The following is a 22911-nucleotide window of genomic DNA, read 5'->3' as shown; positions in this document are numbered from 1 at the left end:
ATCAATGTCTTGTAACAGTAAAGCTGCAGGATACAAAATCAATATATAAAAAATCAGTTGCGGGCGCCTGGGTGGCTCAGTTGGTTAAGCGACTGCCTTCGGCTCAGGTCATGATCCTGGAGTCCCGGGATCGAGTCCCGCATCGGGCTACCTGCTCAGCACGGAGTCTGCTTCTCCCTCTCCCACTCCCCCCTCTTGTGCTCTTTCTCTCTCTCACTCTCTCTCTCAAATAATAAATAAAATCTTTAAAAAAAAAAAAAAAAAAAAAAAATCAGTTGCTTTGCTACAGACCAACAATGAACCACCAGAAAGAGAAATTAAGAAAACAACCCCATTTACAATTGTATCAAAAAGAAGAAACTAGCAGGGCTAAATTTAGCAGAGGAGGTGAAACAGACTGGTACGCTAAAACTATAAGATATGCTCAAAGAAATGAAAGGCATAAATAAATGGAAAGTATCCCATGCTCATGGATTGGAAGAATGCTGTAAAGATGTCCACACTACCCAAAGCAATCTGCAGAATGAAAGCAATCCTATCAAAATCCCAATGGCATATTTCAAAGAAATAGGACAAACAACTCCAAAATTGTATAGAACTATAAAAGACCCCAAATAGCCAAAGCAATCCTGAGAAAGAACAAAGCTGGAGACATTTCCTGATTTCAAGTTGTACTACAAAGCTACAGTAATCCAAACAGTATAGTACTAGCAGAAAAACAGACACATAGATCAGCAGAACAGAATAGAGGGCCCAGAAATAGGCCCATGCAGGTATGGTCAATTTACAACAACGGAGCCAGGGATATTCAACGGGGAAAAGACAATCTCTCCAATAAAGGATGCTGGGGAAACTGGGCCACTGTCTTACACCATACACAAAAAACAGCTCAAAATTGAAGACCTGAACGTAAGCCCTAAAACCATAAAAACTCCTAGAAGAAAACACAAGGGGTTAAGCTCCTGGGCAATGGTCTTGGCAATGCTCTTCGTGGATTTGCCACCAAAAACGAAGGCAACAAAAGCGAAAATAAAGTGGGACTACATCAAACCAAAAAGTTTCTGCACAGCAAAGGAAACCAAACAAAATGAAAAGGCAACCTACTAAATGGGAGAAAATATTTGTAAATCATCTATCTGGATAAGGGGGTAATATCCAAAATACATAAAGAATTTATATAAGAACAAAAACCACCACCACATTCCATTTAAAAATGGGCAGAGGAACTGAATACACATTTTCCCAAAGAAGACATCCAAATGTCCAACAGGCACGTGAAAAGGCACTCAGCATCACTAATCATCAGGGAAATGCAAATCACAACCACAATGAGATAGCACCTCATGCCTGTTAGAAGAGATTATCTACACTTCCATGTTTGCTGTAACATTAGTCATAATAGCCAAGACACAGAAATAACTCAGGGTCTGTCAACAGATGAATGGATAAAGAAGATGTGGAATATACATACAATGGAATATTACTCAGCCATGACAAAAAAGGAAATCCTACCATTTGTGACAACATGGATGGACCTTGAGGGCATTATGCTAAGTGAAATAAGCCAGAGAGGGGTGCCTGGGTGGCTCAGTTGGTTAAGCGGCTGCCTTCGGCTCAGGTCATGATCCCAGGGTCCTGGGATCGAGCCCCGCATCAGACTCCTTCCTCCACAGGAAGCCTGCTTCTCCCTCTCCCACTCCCCCTTGCTTGTGTTCCCTCTCTCGCTGTGTCTCTGTCAAATAAATAAATCAAATCTTAAAAAAAAAACTTAAAAAAAAAATGAAATAAGCCAGAGAGAGAAAAACAAATGCTGTATGAGATCACTCATGTGGTATCTAAAAACAAACCCAAACAAACATAAACAGTCAAACTCATTTAGTAAAAAAAGGTGTTGCCAGAGGCTAAGGGAGAGGGTAAATAAGGAAAAGTTGATAAAAGGGTACCAACCTTCAGCTATATGATGAATAAGTATCTCGTGTAAAACATGGTGACTATAGGTGATAACACTTCATAAAACTGAAATTTGCTAAGAGAAGAACTTGAGAGGTTCTCACCAAAAAAATAAATGAATAAATAAATAAAAAATAAAGTGATGGATGTTAATTACCGCGATGGGAGTATCCTCTCACAATGTAGATCAAATATCTTATAATTTTATTTGTTAATTATACCTCAAAGCTGAAATTTTAAAAATTACATTACTTTGTCGGGTTCAAAGGTATGTAAATATAATGCATTTGCCAGGCAGGCACCAGAATCCTATCTGAACTCAAAGTACTTACCCCATTCCCTGTTTGAAAGCTTCAATCAACTCGTTCTTTTTATTCTGATCTTCTACCCAATACACACTTGGAATTACAAACTCTGATATCACACGGCATTCTGGACAAGACCTGAAATTAGAATCAAGGTTAGTATGGGAGAGATGTAGTTATAAATCCTGTGCATACTGCACCACCAAACCCCTTGTTCAAATGCATGAGCACTCCAAATGTTTCCTAACCAAAAATTCCACAAGGTGCAATAACAATCCTCTAAGAACCTTCTTTACTGTTTTCTTTTTTAAGTTTTTATTTAAATTCCAGTTAGTTAACATATAGTATAATATTTGTTTCAGGTGTAGAACCTTACTTACTGTTAAAAACATGTTCTTTTCAACAATAAGAAGACAACCCAATTTGGGGCACTTGGCTGGCTCAGTTGGTGGAGCACGCAACTCCTGATCTTGGGGTTGTGAGTTCGAGCCCCCCACTGGGTGTAGAGATTACTTAAAAATAAAATTTTTAAAACAAACAAACCAGCCCAATTTTAAAATGAGCAAAAGATTCGAGTAGGCATTTCTGCAAAATGGCCAAAAAGCATAAAAAAGATGCTCAAGATCATTAGTTATCAGGGAAATGCAAATCAAAACCATAAGAAGATACCACTTCACACCTACAATCAGAAATACAGTAACAAGAGTTGATAAGGTTGGTGAGCAACTGGACCCCTCCTACGTTGCTGGGGTGGCCACTGTGGAAAGCAGCCTGGCAGTTCCTCAAAATGCTGAACAGTTACCATAAGGCCCAGGAATCCCACACCTAGCTATCTACGCAAAAGAAATAAATACAGGCCACAATACAACTTGTCCATGAGTATTCACAGCAGCATTATTCATAATAACCAAAAGAAGGAAACAATCCAAATGCCTGTCAACCGAGGACCCCACTAACTGTGGACATCCACCCAGGGCCATGCTCCTCAGGCCTCTTCGTGGGCCCGCGAGCACAGGCCAACGCTGAGAGCCGTCAGCTGGGGGGAAGCTCGGGGGAAGCAGCTGGGCCTAGAAAGGCTACGTTGTTGTAGGACTCCATTTACAATCAAGGACCAGGACAGGCAAAGCCAGAGGCTAGAAAGTAAAGGAGTGGCTGCCGGGAGCTGGAAGGAGGAGGGAGGACATGGGCAGTGAATGTACACAGAGGTTTCTTTTTGGGATGATAAAAATGTTCTAGAATTAGACTGAAGTAACGGTGGCAGCAACTGTGAAAGGACTAAAAACCACTGAACTGCACACTTTTATCTCAATAAACCTGCTATTTTACCACCCAAATGTGTGACTTCAGGCACATTACTTGACTTCACTCTACCCCCGTTTTTTTATCTGTAAATGAGAATGGTCACTGGGTCTGAGAGAATTATGAGTTAATGTGTGTGAAGAGTTTCTAACAGTACACAGCACACATTCACTTTTCAGTATGAGTAAGCTCTTACCCCGTCCCTCTGAAGAATTTAAGAACCCTGTGTTGTTATATGTCAAGGATATCTCAATAAAGCTGGGGAAAAAAAGAATCCTGTGTTGGCTCCACGGAGCACATACATTACGTGAAATGTGTTAGATGTATTATTCCATTTAATCCTCAAACAACCCTATTTTACAGATAGTGCCGGGGTCAAATAGGCCAGTGCTATGAACACTTTCTCATACAGAGGATCCCCGCTGAGTGTCCCAAACATCCTGATGGTTGGCAGGAGTTGTTACCTACTTTTTTTTAAAGGAAAAGTACTTGGGCTCAAGAAGGCTACTTGATGTGCCCAGGCTCCTGCAATCACGGGCTTGGACTCACTAGTTATCTTCACACTGGAGGACAAGGGGAGGGATTAAGAGTAAATAGAAGAAGGCCCCCAATCTAACGCTCTCCCCAGCTTCCACAGCTGAGACCCCCTAGCTGGACTTACTTAATGATTGGGTTCTCAAACTGCTTGGCACATCTCCACTGCCGGATGCAGGACAAGCAGTATGTGTGATTGCAGTTGGAGAGAATCCCAAATCTCCTCTCAGAAGCAGATGCCTTCTCAAGGACCACTTCCATGCAGATACTGCACACTTTGTCCTGACTTGCTTGGAAGGCAAAGGCCTTTTCCATCTCATGTTCGAATGTCGACATGCAGATCTAAAGTATGGAGAGAAAGGAGGGCCACACTGTTAGGTTCTGGGCTGCTGGACAAAAAGCTCTCTCAGACCACAGAAAGGACTTCACACCATCACCTGCCCAGCCCCTTGCTTTCCTAGCACAGTATGGTCACCTCCAGTTTAGAGCCGAGACTATGGAGGTCCCAACGAGGACCCGTGTGGAATCACAGAGTTCCCAGAACCTGCAATCCCAGTCTCCTGGCTCTTCTGGGCACTCTTTCCCCACTCTGAACTACATCAATATCAGAAATGCTGGACAATCCTTAACTTGAAACATTAGGCTGGTTGTCCCGAATCAGAGGTAAGCAGCACTACTTCCCAAAAGAGTAAGTTATTTAATGAATGTATTCATTCAGTAAGCAGGTGCTGAATACTCCCAGGTGAAGCACCGTGTATCAGGCATGAGAGTCAATGCGAAGAGCCTGAAGACGCAGGCTCTGCCCTTGGGAGCTCACGATGGATACAGATGCGAGACAAACCAACATGTACAGCACAAAGACCTCAACGCACCTGGGTGCAGAGGAAAGCTCTCATTCTGCGCTCACCTGAACACCCCCGGGAAGACAATGGAGAGTGGAGACTGAGCCTTCACACACCATGGCCTGCTCATCATCATGAGCTCTGACACTGAAGCTGTGGGCTCCTTTCGGTCTCTCTTACCCATCTTCATACCAAGCACAGAGCCTAGTGTGACGCGGCGCCTCCATAAACACCGGGGACCTAATGACCTGAAAGGTCCCTTCCAATACTTGGCTCCTCAAATTCTCTAGAACTTGGCCTGGCTGGACCCCAGGCACAAGGATATGTAAACCTACGGAGGATGTGTGTGTGTGTGTCTCTCTCTCTTACACACACACACAAACACACACCACTCCTGAGTTATTCATTCTCTGAACTTTGCATTGCTTTATGTTTCCAATGCCTCTTCCCTTTTTCTTTATTCTAAATAATCAAAAATTGTCAAAATGACAACGGGAAAAAGGAGTTGAAAATAGGATTATAAACATGCCAGGTACATACTGAGGGCATTATGGGCAGAGAGATGATTACAGGAACACCAACAATTTTGTCGCTTAGTGCATTTTAAATTTCTTAAAATAAGTTCACACAAAGGCTTGCAATTTTACCTTCTCGTGAGCTTTCCTTTGCTCTGGGTCGAAGGGATGCAGGACTCGTAACCTACAGATCTCACACACTTCTCCATGCAAGTAGACACAAGCGTCCCCGAATCGGCACTCCCCAGCCGCCGCGTAGGGGCACAGCTGCCGCTCACTGCTGTAGGAGCTGCTGGCTTCCACATCATCGAGGCCACTCCTGATCGCATCGAGGTAAGAGTGCGGCTTCATCTCTGGGCTACTCTGGGGATCACTGCAGCCTCCTGCATTACTTACCACACTTGGGGAAGTCTTTTCGTCAGCCATGCCAGAGAGATCTTAATACAAAACACACAGCACACACATAAAAGAAAACTTGGCCCAAACTTTCTGGTAAGCAGTTAGTGAAAACCTAACAAATTAAGTAACTCTGACCCTGGGAATTCCACTCTTTGGACCATATAGAAAAAAAAACAGGCCAAGAGGGAAAAACAGAAGGAATAGTATAAAATGCTCATAGTGATATTACTATAATCATGATTTTGTTTTAAAAAGGAAAACATAATTGGCAACACAGGAAATTCGCAAAACAGACCATGATATACAAAAGAACAGTAAAGTTGCTGTTTAAAAATGACAAATACGGAAATGTCAACCCGTGGACCAATAAACACTAAAAAAATGATGATAATGATAGTTTTTTTTAAACACCAAAATATAAGTCAATGGGAAAATGAAGTCAATAAAATACAGTGCTTTCCTTTATATTAGTAAAGATACCGATCATTATAAAGTAAACTAGAATGAAAATCTAGTGAGTCTTTGGGTCCCAAGGCCAGTGTTGAACCCCTCTATGGCCCCCTTCTCCCCTACAGCCCTCCCGCCGCATGCACTTACGGCCTTTTTAGAGAGGACACGATTACTTGTTTGCTTAGGATGGACTCTACCTATCTTATCCTACACAATTCTAAGAACCAGAAATCCCTTTACTTGCTGAGGACCAGCCAATAAAAATAACTTTTATGATCTGTAGCCTACTTCCTCCCCAAAGCCTGTTCCAGGGTACAAACCACTCCCCAAACTCCAATATACTGCTCTATTACCAAAGCTGCTACTGGAAATACCAAACTGGCTAAGCATAATAACTAAGACTATGAACTGACCTAGAAGTAAAACAGTGAAACATGCTCTTTATCAAAATATGTAGCTTTGAAATGAGTCACCTGGTGCTTCTCAGCATTGGGGAACCACCCCATGGAGACAGCAATTACACGCTGACAAGAGGTACCTCTGCATGTCTTGTCAGGCCAAACTTGGCAGTGAGCCTAGCCTGCAGGCAGAACACATCACCTGAACACTCTGCAGCCGAATGAAACTGTCCCTCAGGACAGGTCTGGTGTCTACACTCGAACACCTGGCAGGGGTACTAGGTTAGGAGCCCCCATGATAAGAGGGGCCAGAAAGGAACATCACGAACAAACAGGACTGCTATTCCAAAAGAGGCAATGAAATGACTCTGCTCACTCACTTCGGTCTCTAAGTACCAACGTTCTCTTTTCACGTTTCCCAGGCTCATGTAAGTTAGTTTTCACAATAGATGCAGTGAGGTCGGAAGCAGGGTGAGGACTGTGGAAACCCGGGGAGGGCACACCGTGGGGCATGGTGCCCATGGCACCACCAGCTGCAGCAGAAGGCCTCGTGTGATCGTATCTAAACAAAACGCACAGCAAATGCATTAGGGAAACACTACTTTGCGTGCCTCCCACACTCCCTAGACGTGGACCATCTTTTCCTCTGCTCCACTTGTGGAGGTGGAGAATGAGACAATCTTTTCCCATATTTTAAATGATAGAAGGCTTATCAATTAATAAGAAATGCCTGGTAATTCAGAGTGAGTGAGTGGTAGGTACAATGCTGTCTAGCAGCACACTTAAGTGTCCTTGAGGGACGTGAGTGGGACAAAGTACAGAAATCCTGAAAATTCCAGCCAGATGCTGAAGTGAAATCTCCTGAGACCGAAGCCAGTGTTCTTCTGGCAGGAGTCCCCCAAAAGTTAATGATGGCCAGTGTAAGAGCTGTAGACCGGCCTTTCCTGGACTGTCTCTCTGGGGCACGCACTGGAGGGGCGGGGGGCGGGCAACTTCTACAGCCTCCAGTCAGCACAGGAAAGAACATACCAGCCCTTCACTATAAAAGCACTTGAACAGGTTTTTGGAATGTTTTCCTGTTTAGAATTTACAAAACTTGCCTATAGATGTGAGTGGGAAAAAGGCAGACTCTATATGCATATAAATGTTCACTGCAAGGGTACTCATAGCAAAAAACAAACAAACAAAAAAACCAAACTGGAAACCTCTTAACTATCTAAGAGAGAATAGTTAATAAAATGATGGTATGTTAACATTATGAAACATAAAACTACAGTTAGGAAGTAAAGTAGCTGCTTAGGGAAAAGCTTGTGACATGTTAAGTGAGGAAAAAAGCAAGATATATATACTGTGAGTGCAATTTTGTAAAAGACTCATAAGGTCTGAAAAGTGTTTTCAAAAATTAAAATTACTTTTATTGTAATGAAACTGAGATTTCAAAATGATCTGCTGTACTTTTTATTGTTAATTACTTTCAAATTAGAATTTTCCCCTCATCGGAGTGCCTGGGTGGCTCAGTCGGTTAAGCGTCTGACTCTTGATTTCAGCTGAGGTCATGATCTCAGGGTCGTGAGATTTGAGCCCTGCTTTGGGCTCTGCACTGGGCGTGGAGCCTGTTTGGGAATCTCTTTCTCCCTCCCCCTCTGCCCCTTACCCCCCATGCTCTCTCTCTAAAAGAAATAAAATCTTTAAAGAAAAGAGTTCCCTTCATCGACACCCATGCATGCTCCAAATGAAGGCTCTGAGTCCCCGAGAGTATTTAAGCTGATAGAACAGCTGGGGGCAGCTGGGGGGCTCTTGCCTGCAACGAGTCCCATAGGCGCAGTAGCCCTTCTGATAGTATTTGCAGATGGTGGATGGCTTGCTGTTCGCCAAGTCATGTGAGAACAGGCACTGGTTTCCTTCCCGACACACACCATGCATAAAGTACCTGAAGAGACAAGCAGAGGCATAAAACTTTTAGAGGCACACTTTGCTTTATAAAAATCACCATATTCTTGAATCTAGCATACAAATGCTTATTATGCATGTATTATGTATCAAGGCTCATTAGGCACTGGAGATACACATTATTTCCTTTCTAAGCCATAGTGATTTTTGATACATCACAACTAATTCAACGGCAGTTTTCTGGAAGAAAAATCCCCCATCTGTTTTAAGATATACCCTCTTGATTTGAGATGTTACATATGTAAATGTGAGACTCAAAACTGAGAAAATACTCTGAAAAACTGTTCTGTTCTCATGGAGCTTAAAGGGTATGGTTGTAAAGGAATCAGAGACCTGGGCCCAAGATCCAGCCCTGCCATATAAGAGCAAGTCACAAAACAAACTTCCCTATGCCTCACTACCTTCATCTATAAAATGAAAATTACATTATCTACTTTACTGGGTTGTGGTGAGGATCAAATTAGATAGTGCAACACCAAAAGATATACGTAAGAATGTTCCACTGAGGTGTCAAGTTCTGATCCTGAAGAAATAACTGGGAGGCATTCTGATTCTGTCCAGCTAGAGTAGAGAAACCTGGCTGAATACTCAGAGCAAACAGCAGAGAGATTTCAAAGGCACATGCTCGGGTATTAAGGGTAAAGAGTCCTGAAGAGTATTTTTAGACTCACCATAACAAAGCTTAAAAACAGGTTTCAAAAGGATCAAGCGGATAGCAAATAACTTACTGTCAGCCAAAACATACTTTAGCACTCTTTGAAGGAAGACAATAAAATCCAAATGCTCAAAAACACTCACAATGGCATCCAATAAAAAATTAGCAGCTATGCCAGAAAGCAGACAAATGTGACCCATAACCAGGAGAAAAATTAGTCCATTACAGGAATGACAGATGATGGAATCAGTAGACAGGACTTTAAAAACAGCTATTATAAGTATGTTCAATTATGCTAAGCATGAAGAGAAATGGAAAATATAAAAAGGAACCAAATGGAACTTCCAGAAATGAAAAGTACAATATCTAAAATGAAGACTACACTGGACAAACTTACTGTAAATTAGACAGGATGAAAGAAAATCTCAGGAGACCTGAAGACACAGCAATAGAAACTACTCAAACTGAAGCACAGAGAGGAAGAAACAAAAAGGACAGATTTTTGCTTCTAGCTATGAAGGAGCATGGAACTCGCCCTTCAAGGTAAAACAAAAAAAAACAAAAAAAAAAACAACAACAACTGGAAAACAGAACAATATATATGAAACAGCTGCTCTGAGACAGAGACAAAAGACAACACAAGACCAGTCTTTGAGAGAAGGGAAACAAGGGATGTGAGCCCAGGTTCAGCCTGGTTTCTGCTGGGAGGTGTATTCTGGACCTTGATGCAAGGAGGTGAACCCTGAGCAGAGCACAGCAGTCTTGCTGAGCTGAAGAGACACACTGGAGTTCACGGAGGCTGAGGTAAGCTCTATAAAGAGCTTGTAAATAGTCACAGACACACAATCAATAGACTTTTGATAAACGTGTCTGGGTAATTCAATAGGGGAAAGAATAGACTTTTCAACAACAAATGCTGGACCACTGCAGTATCCACATGGGAAAAAAATGAAGCTCAAACATTATATTATGTGTCTGCTGATGTGATCCAATATGAATTAAGTATAAAACATAGCCTGTGATACATTCTAGCCAAAAACATTTAACTCAAATCCAACGAAAATCCAGATCTAACTCACAGTTTGGGAACAAGCTAAAAGCCATCATGAGAAAGCAATCAGATAAATACAAAAGAAGAGGTGGGATGTGGACCAGGTTTCTTTAACAAGTGTCATGGAAGGTGGGGAGGGGAACCTGAGTTTGGAAAACAGATGGGTGTTTTTTTAAAAACTTAAATTTACCATACGACTCAACAATTCCACTCCTGGGTGTTTGCCCAAGAAAAATAAAAACATACGTTCATACAAATACTTGTACATGAATGTTCATATAAGCATCATTCATAACGGCCAGAAAGGGACAACTCGTACAATTCCATCAACTGGTGAATGGGTAAGTAAAATGTAATATAGCCATACAATGGGATATCATTTGGCAATAGAAAGGAATGAAGTACTAATGCATGCGATAACATGGATGAACCTCAAATACATTATGGTAAGTGAAATGACCCAGACACAAAAGACCACATTTTGTATGATTCCATTTATATGTAATGTCAAAAAAGGGGGCAGAGGCACCTGGCTGGCTCAGTCAGTAGAGCACACGATTCCTGATCTTGGGGTGGTGAGTTCAAGCCCCACGCTGGGTGTAGAGCTTACATTAAAAGGGCGGCGGGGGTGGTGACAAATCTGTAGGGACAAAAAGTAGATTAAGTGGTTCCCCAGACTCGGAGAAGGGGTAATGGGGAATGACTGTGAATGGGCACAAGGGGTCACTTTGGGGTGATGAAAATGTTCTAAAATTTAAGTGTGGTGTTGTACAACTCTAAATTTACTAAAAATCTTTTACTTGTATGCTTAAAATGGGTGAATTTTATGGTATATAAATTCTACTTCCATAAAGCTGTTGAGAAAAATTTAGGGGCACCTGCGTGGCTCGGTCAGTTAAGTGTCTGACTCCTGATTTCGGCTCAGGTCATGATCTCAGGGGTGTGAGATCAAGCTCCCTATCTGGCTCCACACTCAGTGGGGAGCCTGCTTCTCTCTCCCTCCCTCTCTCTGCTTTCCCCTCGAACTCTCTCTCTCAAAGGAATAAATCTTAAAAAAAAGAAAAAAGAAAAATTTAAAAAGGAGGGAGCTGTGCTAGGTTAGTAGACATTACATAAGGTACATAATAACCAGGTGCAATATTTAGTCCAGGATTATATCCTGGTTTGAACAAACCAGATGAAAAGACATTTTTGGAACAAATGGGAAAATCTGAATATGAACTGGGCATTAGATAAAATGAAAACTTACTGACATGGGAAGTTAAAGGTTAACTGAAAAAAGCAGATTATAAAACAGCATTTACAGTAAAATAGTGCAGTCACTATGGAAAACAGTACAGTGGTTCCTCAAAAAATTAAAAATAGAATTACCATATGACCCAGCAATTCCACTTTTGGATACATACACAAAAAACCCCAAAAGCAAGGACTTAAGTACTTGCACACCCATGTTCCTAGCAGCATTATTCACAGTAGCCAAAAGGTAGAAACAACCAAGTGTCCATCGATGGATTAATAGAGAGACAAAACGTAGCACATACATACAATGGATTATTCTGCCTTAAAAAGGAAGGAAACTGACACATTTTACAGCATGGATGAACCTTGAGGACAATGTGCTAAGTAAAATAAGTCAGACACCAAAGGACATATACTGTATGATCCCTCTGTGTAAGGTTCCTACAGGAGTCAGATTCCTAGAGACAGAAGCAGCATGGTGGCTGCCAGGGGCTGTGATGAGGAGGTTGGGGAGTTAGTGTTTAATGGGGACAAAGTTTCAGCTTGGGAAGATGAAAAAGTTCTGGAGACAGACGATGATGGTTCCACAGCAGTGTGAATATATTTAATACTACTGAATTGTACACTAAAAAATTGTTAAGATGGTAAATTTATGTTATGTATATTTTACCACAATTAAAAATTTTGAAAAGAACACATTACATTCTCACTTCGGAAAAATCAATTTTTAAAAATGCATACACATATACATACATGAGTTTTAAAAATCTAGAATGATATATAATTGCACGTTAAGAAAGGCAATCCTTGTGGGTAAGGTATATGATAATTTTATTTTCTTATTTTTGCTGACCTGTACATTCTAACATTTCCACCATGAACATACACTGCTTTTGGAATAATAAATGATTTTAGTTTTAAAAAAATACACATACTGGTGAAGGTATGGTTAAAAAAAAATAAAATGCTCAGCTCAGTACCTATCTCACAGTAGGTACCCTCAAAAGTTCAGCTCTTATTAAAGTCCAGTAAAGCACAATGGCAATTAAGCTGACCGTTACAAAAGGGACCCGTGCCTTATCACAAAGCATGCAGAGTGCTGAGGAGACACATACCATGAACTGAGAGAGGGTAACATCCCAGAGGAGGTCAGGCCCAAGCACAGTCTGCAAAGTGATGGGGGTGCCAATGGGACAGAGGACAGAGAAGACAGCAAGAAAAATGCAAAGAAGGGAGGCACTGTGAGGGAGTGCAAACAGGCCTGCCGAGGGATGAGGCTGGCGTATCATTTAATTGTGCTCCAAATTACCCTGGTGTCCGCTGAAATACTTATGAGTGTATCTTAAAGTAAGGGATAACAAAGGGCCCGCAGTCAAGTCAACTTAGGAAATGGCAGTCTAGTCTTTCTCAGAGATTTACAAAAGACAGTAGCAGAGGAAAGGTTTTGAGAGTCCTGTCATAAAGAAAACTGTTTACAGGCATACTTTGTTTTATTGTGCTTTGCAGCTACTACATTTTAAAATTGGAGTTTGTAGCATTTACCCACATCATGTCTCTGTGTAACATTTTGGTAATTCTTGCAATACTTTAAACTTTTTCATTATTATTATATTTGTTATGGTGATCTGTAATAAGTGATTTCTGATGTGGCTATTGTAATTGTTTTGGGGTACCATGAACCCTGTCCATATACGATGGAGAATTTAACCAATAAATGTGTGTTCTGACTGCTCCACCAACAGGCCGTTCCCCATCTCTCTTCTCTCTCCTCGGGTGGCTCCCCATTCCGACACACAATCATATTGAAATCAAGCCAATTAATAACCCGACAGTGGCCTCTAGCTGTTCAAGTGAAACAAAGAGTCACAAGCCTCTCACTAGTGAGGAAGGCATGTCGCAAACTGAGACAGACCAAAAGCTCTTGCACTGAACAGTTAGCCAAGTTGTGACTGCAAAGGAAAAGTTCTTGAAGGAAATGAAAAGTGCTACTCCAGTGAACACACAAATGATAAGAGAGTGTAACAAGCTGAATGCTGATACGGAGAAGGCTGTAGCGGTCTGGAGAGAAGAGAACACCAGCCACAACGTTCCCTTAGCCAGAGCCTAATGGGGAGCAAGGCCCTAACTCTCTGTAATTCTGAGAAGGCGGAGAGAGGTGAGGAAGCTGCAGAAGAGAAGTGTGAAGCTAGCAGAGGTGGTTCTTGAGGTGAAGGAAAGAAGCCGTCTCCATAACATAAAAGAGCAAAGGGAAGCAGCAAGTGTTGATGGAGAAGCTGCAGCACGTTATCCAGGAGATCGTGCAGAGATCATTAATGAAGGTGGTTACACTAGACAACAGATTTTCAATGTAGACGAAACAGCCTTCTAGTGGAAGAAGACACCATCTAGGACTAAGTCAGTGCCTGGCTTCAATGCTTCAAAGGACAGGCTGACTCTCTTGTTAGGACCTAATGCAGCTGGTGACTTGAAGTTGAAGTTGAAGCCAGTGCTCATTTACTCTCTGAAAATCCTAGGGCCCTTAAGAATTATGCTAAATCTACTCTGCCTATGCTTTGTAACTGGAACAACAAAGCCTGGATGAGAGCACATCTGTTTATAACATGGTATACTGAATATTTTAAGTCCACCATTGAGACCTGCTGCTCAGAAAAAAAGATTCCTTTCAAAATATTATTGCCCACTGACAATGCACCTGGTCACCCAAGAATTTTGGTGGAGATGTACGAGATTAATGTTGTTTTCATGCCTGCTACCACAACATCCATTCTGCAGCCAGATCAGGGAGTGATTTCAATTTTCAAGTCTTCTTATTAAGAAATACACTGTGTAAAGCTATAGCTGCCATAGATAATGATTCCTCCGGTGGAGCTGGGCAAAGTCAATTGAGAACCTTCCAGTAAGGATTCCCCATTCTAGATCCATTAAGAACATTTGTGATTTGTGGGAAAAAGTCAAAATATCAACATTAATAGGAGTTTGGAAGAAGCTGATTCTGACTCTCATGGAGAACATTAAGGGGTTCGGGACTTCCCTGGAGGGAGCAACTGCAGATGTGGTGAAAACAGCAAAAGACCTATAATCAGAAGCGGGGCCTGAAGACGTGACAGAATTGCTGCGAACTCATGATCAAACTTGAACGGATGAGGAGTTGCTTCTTATGGATGAGCCAAGAAAGTGGTTTTGTGAGATCTGCTCCTGGTGGAGATGTTGTGAAGACTGTTGAAATGACAACAAAGGATCTAGAATACGACAAACTCAGTTGATAAAGCAGTGCGGGGTTTGAGAGGATAGACTCCAATTTTGAAAGAAGTTCTATCGTGGGTAGAAAGCAATCAAACAGGATCGCAGGCTACAGAGAAATTGTTTGTGAAAGGAAGAGTCAATCAATGTGGCAACTTTTACTGTCTTATTTAGAGAAACTGCTGCAGCCACCCAGCCTTCAGCAACCACCGCCGTGATCCGTGATCCATCAGCCAACAACATGGAGGCCACACCCTCCACCAGCAAAAGGATTACAACTTGCTGAAAGCTCAGATGATGGTTAGAATTTAGCAAGAAAGTATTTTTGAATTAAGGTATGTGCATGGTTTTAGACATAATGCTATTGCACACTTAGTAGACTACAGTATAAACGTTAACTTTTATATGCACTAGGAGACCAAATAAGTTCATCGGACTCACTTTATTGCAGAATTTGCTACATCAAGGTGGCCTGGAACCGAACGTGCACTTCGGAAGCGTGCCTATATAGTTATTACATACACCCTTTCCCATGCTTTTTTCAGAAAAAGCCACTTGAGCTGCAGGGTGGAAGACAGATTTGGGGAGGGCTGAAAGTGTAGTGGGAAGAGCCTATTAGGAGGTTGCTTTGTTTTTTTTTTTTTTTTTTTTAAATGTTTTATTTATTTATTCATGAGAGTCAGAGAGAGAGAGAGAGAGGCAGAGGCAGAGGGAGAAGCAGGCTCCCCGCCTAGCAGGGAGCCCGATGTGGGACTCGATCCCAGGACCCTGGGATCATGACCTGAGCTGAAGGCAGACGCTTAACCATCTGAGCCACCCAGGCGCCCCAGGAGGTTGCTTTGTAAAGGAGCTTTATCTGTGAACCTATGTTTTAACTTTATTTAAAAAAACATTTTATGGAAAATCTCAAACATATACAAAAGTAAACTAAAGGGCAGAATGAACTCTCAAGATGTCCCATGCTGTGGCTCAAAGAGGAGCGATGACTTAAATACAGAAGGTCAAATGCTAGGATGGGGACCCCAACTCCAGGCTTCCCAGATAGGCCTGACCTTCTCCCACCACAACTGACTTCCCTGTCACTCTGCCTTTGCCCATGCTGTGGCCCCTGTCAAAAACACTGCACCCCATCTTTCAGTGCACTGAATTGTTATAAGCCGCCTTCCTTCGTGGACCAGCCCAGGAAGACTTCTCACCCTCCAGCCTACTGTGCACTGTCACCCCTTCAACCCAGAAGACTCACTAGTGGCAGCCACACACTATGGTGCTTCCCAGTCCGAGGCCTCTGACCAGAGAGAGCTAGTGCTCTTAAACATATGGTCAGGAACATCTGGTCTCTAATGAAGAAAGCCTGGGAACAGCTTCAGGAAGGCACAGCTGGAACATCACTAAATGTGACTGAACACAGAAAGCCTAAACCTAACCAATTACCTGGCTGTGTCTGGAACTGGAGACAGGCTTAGCAACGGAAGGCAGGCAATGGTCTCTAAGGTAAGTCAGGAAGGCCTGAGAGACCCAGACTGCCCTTTCCAGAGAAAGGATGCCAGATAATACAAGTGACAATTCATGCTGTACTTAAGCCTCTGCGATGGGCCTGGGAGGCTGCCTCAGCTGGAGGCCACAAGATTTGAAGACCTTCAATCCCTCCTTACTCACTAAACATACTTCCAACTTTCCTTACCTGTTCATCTTCCCAAAAGCAGAGGAAGTATTGGCCAGGCCCCCTAACAGTTCCTTTTCTCTCAGGAAAATGAGAAAAGGGTATCTAGTTTTTAGGTCTCTCTTGAGTTTAGCTAGCAGAGCCACCTCGAAGTACACCAACAGAATCAAACTTCTGAGCCTACAAAGATGAGAACAGGACCCTATGACTTAAGTGACTATATAGAGGCACCATCCTATAGGGTTTTTCCTAGGTGATCAGCTAGGTTTTTTCCAGGTAACACCCCCTTGGGGGTCTTCCACTAGGTCAGAGGCTATACAGTAACTTGCTTTAAGGTGGCTGTAGGTTAACTTAAGAAAAAAAAAAGGGCATAAAACCTGACAAACTATACAAAAGAGTATTTTTTTTAGAAACTTAAAAGGAACTTAAAAAAAAAAAAGGCCTATACCAAAAGGATATTTTTATTCACAGTACTGACTTTAAAAGTGTGCAGAAAAGAGTTAACACAGCAAGTCTGAGCCTGTTATCCTTAGAAAAGCCTATTTACAAGCTGGCCCCTGCCTAGCCTCTGGAGCTTGACTGATTAATAGTTTGCTACATGGTTAGAGAATTTCCCGAAGTGATAAGAATGGCTCACTGTCCTTAAACTCTACAATATGGTTCATGCTGAACATCTGCTTTCCTTCTGGGAGTCTGGAATTTCGGTAGATGCTAAGCAGAGGGTGACCAGCCTGGGCACTGAATCTTTAATGGGCTTCTTCGGGCACATGTTGCTGCATTTTTGTTGCTGGGGGAAGAGTATGCTATGTGACCTTTTATGGGAAGGAGTGAAGGTAGGCAGCCTGCACATAGGTTCCTCCAGATGCTACCTGTGCCTTTTTCCCATATGATCTAGCCATGACTTCTTACTGTATCACTGTAGTAAATCTTAGCCAGCAGTACAACTATACACGCTGAGTCCTGTGAGTCTTTCTAGCCAATCTCTGGACGTAGGGGTGGGTCCTGGGGAATCCTGGGCACAAAAATATATTATACTTCTACAGAGTTGAATAATTCTTCTGAGAAATGCTATAAGACTACATTATTTCAATAGTCCTTAAATATGGCAATCTTTGAAGGTATAAAAGTTCAAAAAAACGTTCAGCACCAAGAGCCAACTCTGAATGGCAAAGGGTATCAGGATTAGTAAACTCATAAATACTGGAAGAGAACAGGCTCAAAGTGGCTATATGAAGAGCTCCACAAAAGTAAGATCTAATAAATACTTCATTAATAGTTTATTTTGGGGAAACTAAACAAGAATAGTTCCTTAAAAGTGTGGGGGAGGATGGGGGTAGGAGACTACCATAGGTTCTTTACCAAACACTATTTGTTAACCAAGCATGCAAAAGGACAGATTCTTAGTGGTGGTCCTACAAGGGTGCCTTTTATAATTCTACCGCCTCCCATAAGTCCTATTCAGACAACCTGCCTTTCAAACTCTACTATCTTTCTCATTAAGAAAACAAATATTTAACCATCAACTAGAGCTTCTAGTTAGTTTTGCCACCTATAAGCTGGTGACTTCATGCAAGGCATTTCACTTCTTTAAGTGATTAAGCTGAAATTTAAACAGCTTCAAAAATAACTTCTAGAGGGGCGCCTGGGTGGCTCAGTCGATAAGCGTCTGCCTTCGGCTCAGGTCATGATCCCAGGGTCCTGGGATCGAGCCCCACATCGGGCTCCCTGCTCAGCGGGGAGTCTGCTTCTCCCTCTCCACTCCCCCTGCTTGTGTTCCCTCTCTCACTGTCTCTCTGTCAAATAAATAAATAAAATCTTTAAAAAAAAACACAAAAAACTTCTAGACCACCATCAGTGCCTTCAAGAAAGGGGAGCATGAAACAAGCATTATATAAGAGAAGAAACCAGCCCAGTCCTATTTTTGTAGTATATGTCATCATTTCCACTCCCCAGTGACAAACACAAAACTAGCTTGAACATACCTTGCTTGTCCTTTAGGGCATTTTGTCAACCGCTTAGAGATATCCCTCCTCATCTATGTTACACTAAGCTTAATCCAGGCCTCTTTCATATAGCACCCTGTAATGAACTTCCAACAGCTCAATCTTCATGATGGTCAAACCATCCCTTGTATCTTCCTAGAGAAGAATGAAACATGAATTGGGGTGGGGGGGTGCACAGAATGAAGGGGGAAGTGCATAGCTGGAGACCCAGAGTCAGGAGATTTCTGGGGGACACTCCAAAAGGGTCTTTTATGCTAGGTGACCCCCAAAGGACTGTTTCAGACAGTGTAGCTATTATATGTTGCAAAGGACACTGGGTTCACTTCTAGCCACAGAACCACTAGCAGCTCTAGCTGCAGCTGAGGGTTGAGTCAAACAAAATCAATCTAGTTTCTTACATGCCTTTCAACAGGGCATATCTCTAGCAAAATGCTTCTGCAAATCATATCTGAGTATATGGGTAATTTGCATTCTCAGTGTCACTTTTCTTTATATTTCTCTACATATTTTCAGACTTAAATTTTATGGCTGTACTGCATGTGATAACAGATCTACTGAGGGGGAAAGGGGTTAATGCTGGACCCAGTGGTAGACCTGAAATAAATGTATGAGAGGTAGGGATGAAGTACAGTGTAGTGGTTAACACTCTGAAATCAGAGAACTTGCTATATGACCTTGAGCAAGTTATTTAAATTTCCAATTTCCCCATCCATAATATAATAATTGTACTTCATAGACTGCTGTGGTAGACTACTCTAAGGTTTGGCTGAGACAATGCACGTAAGTGCTTAGCCTACCACACAAATGCGATCATTTGTCGTTACTATCTAATCTGTTAGCCAACCCTGTTAGTTAGGCATTACCAAGTCCATTTTACAGATGAGGAAGTTGTGGCACAGGTGGTACCAGGATCAGAATCCAGACTGCCCAACTCCAGAACTCAAGCTCTTCTACCACTTACTAGCTGATAAGGTCCTTTATATTTTGTGACTTCCAAAGAATTAAAAGCTCTAAGCTTGATGGTCTAAGGAAACAAGTTCTAGGTCTTCACCTAGTGATGATAAGACAAAGAGACCTCTATCACAAGAGGAGGAAGAAAAGAAAGCAGGCATAAAGGCCTTCACCAGCACTTTGAAAACAGATTGGAAGATACAGGGACATGGTTAGCAAGAAGAATCAGCAAAAAATAACCCCCAACTTGAGATTCTGGTTAGAATGGCATGCTGAGATATCAGGAGAGCTGACTGACAGCACAACTGTGTGAGTAGCCATTCTTGCCATTCCAAGCAATAAATATATGGAATGTCTTTGTCGTTAAATTTGGGAATCCTAGCATTTCACATCCATCTCTTGGAGAAACATCTGTGTATCAGAATAGAAGCAAAACTAACACTTCGTGTTGCTGCTATTCAGAATAAGCATGTACATCACATCCCACGCCAGGAAAACAAACCAAAAAACCAATCTGCACCCTCAGATAAATTAAAATCAGCTGAGCACCCTGTTAAAGTCCGGTCCCGAAAATAAATCGTATCTTGAATATTTCCTGTGAGTTACCAATGTCTGGAGGTAAGACTTTAGTGAATAAGGTAATAAAGTGAGAAAAGCTTTTCCACCATGAAATATTAATGTAAACTTGGTACTCTAGGTAATATTGCAGTTTTTTTCATTTAAATGTCTTCTGTTTTGGGGGCGCCCAGGTGGCTCGGTTGGTTAAGCGTTCGCCTCTTGGGGCTCTTGGTTTCAGCTCAGGTCATGATCTCAGGGTCCTGGATTCAAGCCCCATGTCAGGCTCTGAACTCAGCAGGGATCTGCTTCAGATTCTCTCCCTCAGCCCCTGTCCCTGCTCACGCTCACACACGCTCACACGCTCTCTCTCTCAAATAAGTAAATCTTAAAAAAAAAAAAAAAAAAAAAAAAAAGTGTTCTGTTTATTTGGTGAGGCAATCCTTGTGAGATCTGACTCCTTCAGACCCTTTTGCAAGTAAACTTTTTTTACTTTCTTTGTTTCTGCATGCATTTTCCTTTCAAATGCACATGTGAAAAGCTTTAAAAATTCCTGCAGTGAAGAAACTTTAGCATCTCCCAAATTTATTTGGAGGCCATCCAGTCAATCGAAGTATAGACTCTGATGCCACACCTTGGCCACTTAGAAGCTGAATGACCCGGGGCAATCACTTCACTGCTGAGACTCCATTTCACAATCTGTAGAACAGTGAGGGTTGCTGGGTTACATGTGATATGGCTGGTAGAGCACCTCAAAGAGCACCCAGCACATTGTACGGGCCCCAACAAACAACAGTTAGTACTTAAACAGAAGTGATCCCTCTCCAACATTCCAACCCACTCTTGACTTAATATGCAATAACATCCTGCAGGATGCCTCTGTTTGGGAAACACAGAATTAAAGCTTTCAGGTTAGGCCATCTCCCAGTGCAGAAGGAAAAAGCCAACATGATCCTGATTTAAATTTTTGCTCCTGCATTTAGATGTGAAGTTAGGGGCCAGTCTCAAGTCCTTCTGAACATAAGATTTGTCTATGAAACTAGATACTACACGGAGTTGAGATTCAATTATAAAGCATTATATAAATGTGTACTTTTTTGTGGACACATCTTAAGAGGAGTAACCAGAATGTGCTATACAATTACTTAGAATACTTGCTTCATACAAATAAAAATGAACACACACAGGTCTTCACAAAAGATCTTCTAGCACAAATACCAAGTAAAACTATTTTCTATAGACACTAAGTGCAAATTTCTGACAACTGCTTCATATATGCCAACTGGGCTTTGGATAAACTGTTTGAACAGTTAATATATACTAATACTAACAGAAAACTTTTTACATAGTCAATTATTCATGCTAATGAAGAACAGTAGCAACATAGATGATACTTAAACTGTTTATTCCATAATCAAACCATACGACTGATTTTTAGGGGCAATGTTTCCCAGTTTTTCCTGAAACCAATTATTAAAATAAAATTTGCACTCTGCCAAGTATCAGTTCAGTAAGACTAGGCACCCAGTACCGCTAAGCCACAGGTTCGCCAAGGAACGAGGGTGTTACACAACCAAGCTCGTTCTGCTTCACAGGAGCAGTCACAGCGCAGCATCCGGTTTTGAATTTTCTACACCATCCATCCATTACCGTTGTATTTCTCCACGTAAATGGGTGTCTCAGTAAGAGTATCACGTAATCTCTTTCAGTCTGAATGCCCTGCACTGTAAAATGGGCATCATTTCTGCCTAGCAGCGTTACTATGAAGTGTAGTGACAATGAATATACAGCACTTGGAAATATGCGAAGCACTTCACCAACTTCCAGTAAATGCTACCCGCCATTATTATTTTCCGCACAATTCTTACTTGCCGACTCTGCAAGTTCAGGCTGCACAGGAGTTCTAAAAACTCTGAGGAAACGAAGCCCGCTTTCGGGACCCCAGCTTCCTCGAGGCCCTTATCATCGATCAACAACCTATTCCTGCGTGATATCCCCATTAGTAAACGACCACTTAGCTTCCCTTTACCCAAATCTCCTTTTCCAGCTAAACTCTAAGTTCCAAAGGCCCCACCCCCACCCCCGGGCCCCAGCGCCCCGCACCGCCCTGGCTAGCACGCCCTTCCAGCCCACAGGCCCCCGCGCCGGCGTCGCCCGGGGGCTCGGCCGCAACACACCGCCACCCACACGCCGGGTGCCCGGCTCCGGCCGCAGCGCGAGCTCCGCGCAGAAAAGCGGGACCGCGAACAGCTGAGCAACTTCTCAAGAATCCGCTCCAGCCTCAGTTTCCCTGGCGGTGGGGCTGGGGTGCACCGGCCGCCAGGGGCCCGGGGGAGGTTGGGGGGGCCGAGGGGAAGTGAAGAGGCCTGACGCTCCCGGCCCCCGCGGCTCCGCGCACTGACCTGCAGGTGACCTGCTTGGTGCTCATGGTGGTCGGGCTTGAGGGCCCTCGTCGTGCCGCCGCCTCTAGCACTCGCCGCCGCCGCCGCCGCCGCCGCCTCAGCCTCGGCCCTGCCCATCCCGCGAGGCCGCGTCACGCCGGCGCACGCCGCCCCTCCCGTGTGGCACCTTTGTAGCGCCGGTGGGAAACCTCGTCGCCGTCATAATTGGTTCCGCCTGGGGGCTGAGGCCGGGCCAACCTCCCCCCCCCCCCCCCCCCCGCGCTCCAGGCCAGGCATTTCCGAGCTTCCCGGGCGGTGCCCGACCGGCACCCTAACCCTCACCGTCTTCCCCCGTCCGGTCCTTACAATCGCCTCACTCCTCACGAGGCCAAGTTCCCGCCACTCCAATCCGCGCCTTAATCCCAAGAGCTTTTTCTTATCCAAACTTGCACCCGTTAGGCCCCTTTCTCAGGCCCCCGCCTCAGCTGTTCCCGACAGACCTCGCCTCCCACTTTAGGAATTCCTTAGCTCCCT

At 43.0% G+C, this 22911-nt stretch overlaps 1 protein-coding gene across 1 annotated transcript in view; it reads right to left on the bottom strand.

The window, feature by feature from the left end:
* Positions 1 to 22537, bottom strand: part of MKRN2 (makorin ring finger protein 2) — a 28087-nt gene extending 5550 nt beyond the window's left edge. Inside the window, exons 1-6 of the mRNA XM_032411968.1 lie at positions 22399 to 22537; positions 8494 to 8622; positions 7073 to 7254; positions 5578 to 5882; positions 4216 to 4430; positions 2283 to 2393 (exon numbers count right to left, since the gene is read on the bottom strand). Of these exons, the coding sequence (XP_032267859.1) occupies positions 2283 to 2393; positions 4216 to 4430; positions 5578 to 5882; positions 7073 to 7254; positions 8494 to 8622; positions 22399 to 22424 (968 nt within the window). The 5' untranslated portion in view covers positions 22425 to 22537. The remainder of the gene's footprint in view (positions 1 to 2282; positions 2394 to 4215; positions 4431 to 5577; positions 5883 to 7072; positions 7255 to 8493; positions 8623 to 22398) is intronic.
* Between the last annotated feature and the right edge of the window lie 374 nt (positions 22538 to 22911).

The sequence above is a fragment of the Phoca vitulina genome, unplaced genomic scaffold (genome assembly GCF_004348235.1).
Source record: "Phoca vitulina isolate PV1807 unplaced genomic scaffold, GSC_HSeal_1.0 scaffold13, whole genome shotgun sequence".
NCBI classification, from domain to species: domain Eukaryota; kingdom Metazoa; phylum Chordata; class Mammalia; order Carnivora; family Phocidae; genus Phoca; species Phoca vitulina.
This window is presented reverse-complemented; position numbering and strand designations above follow the sequence as displayed.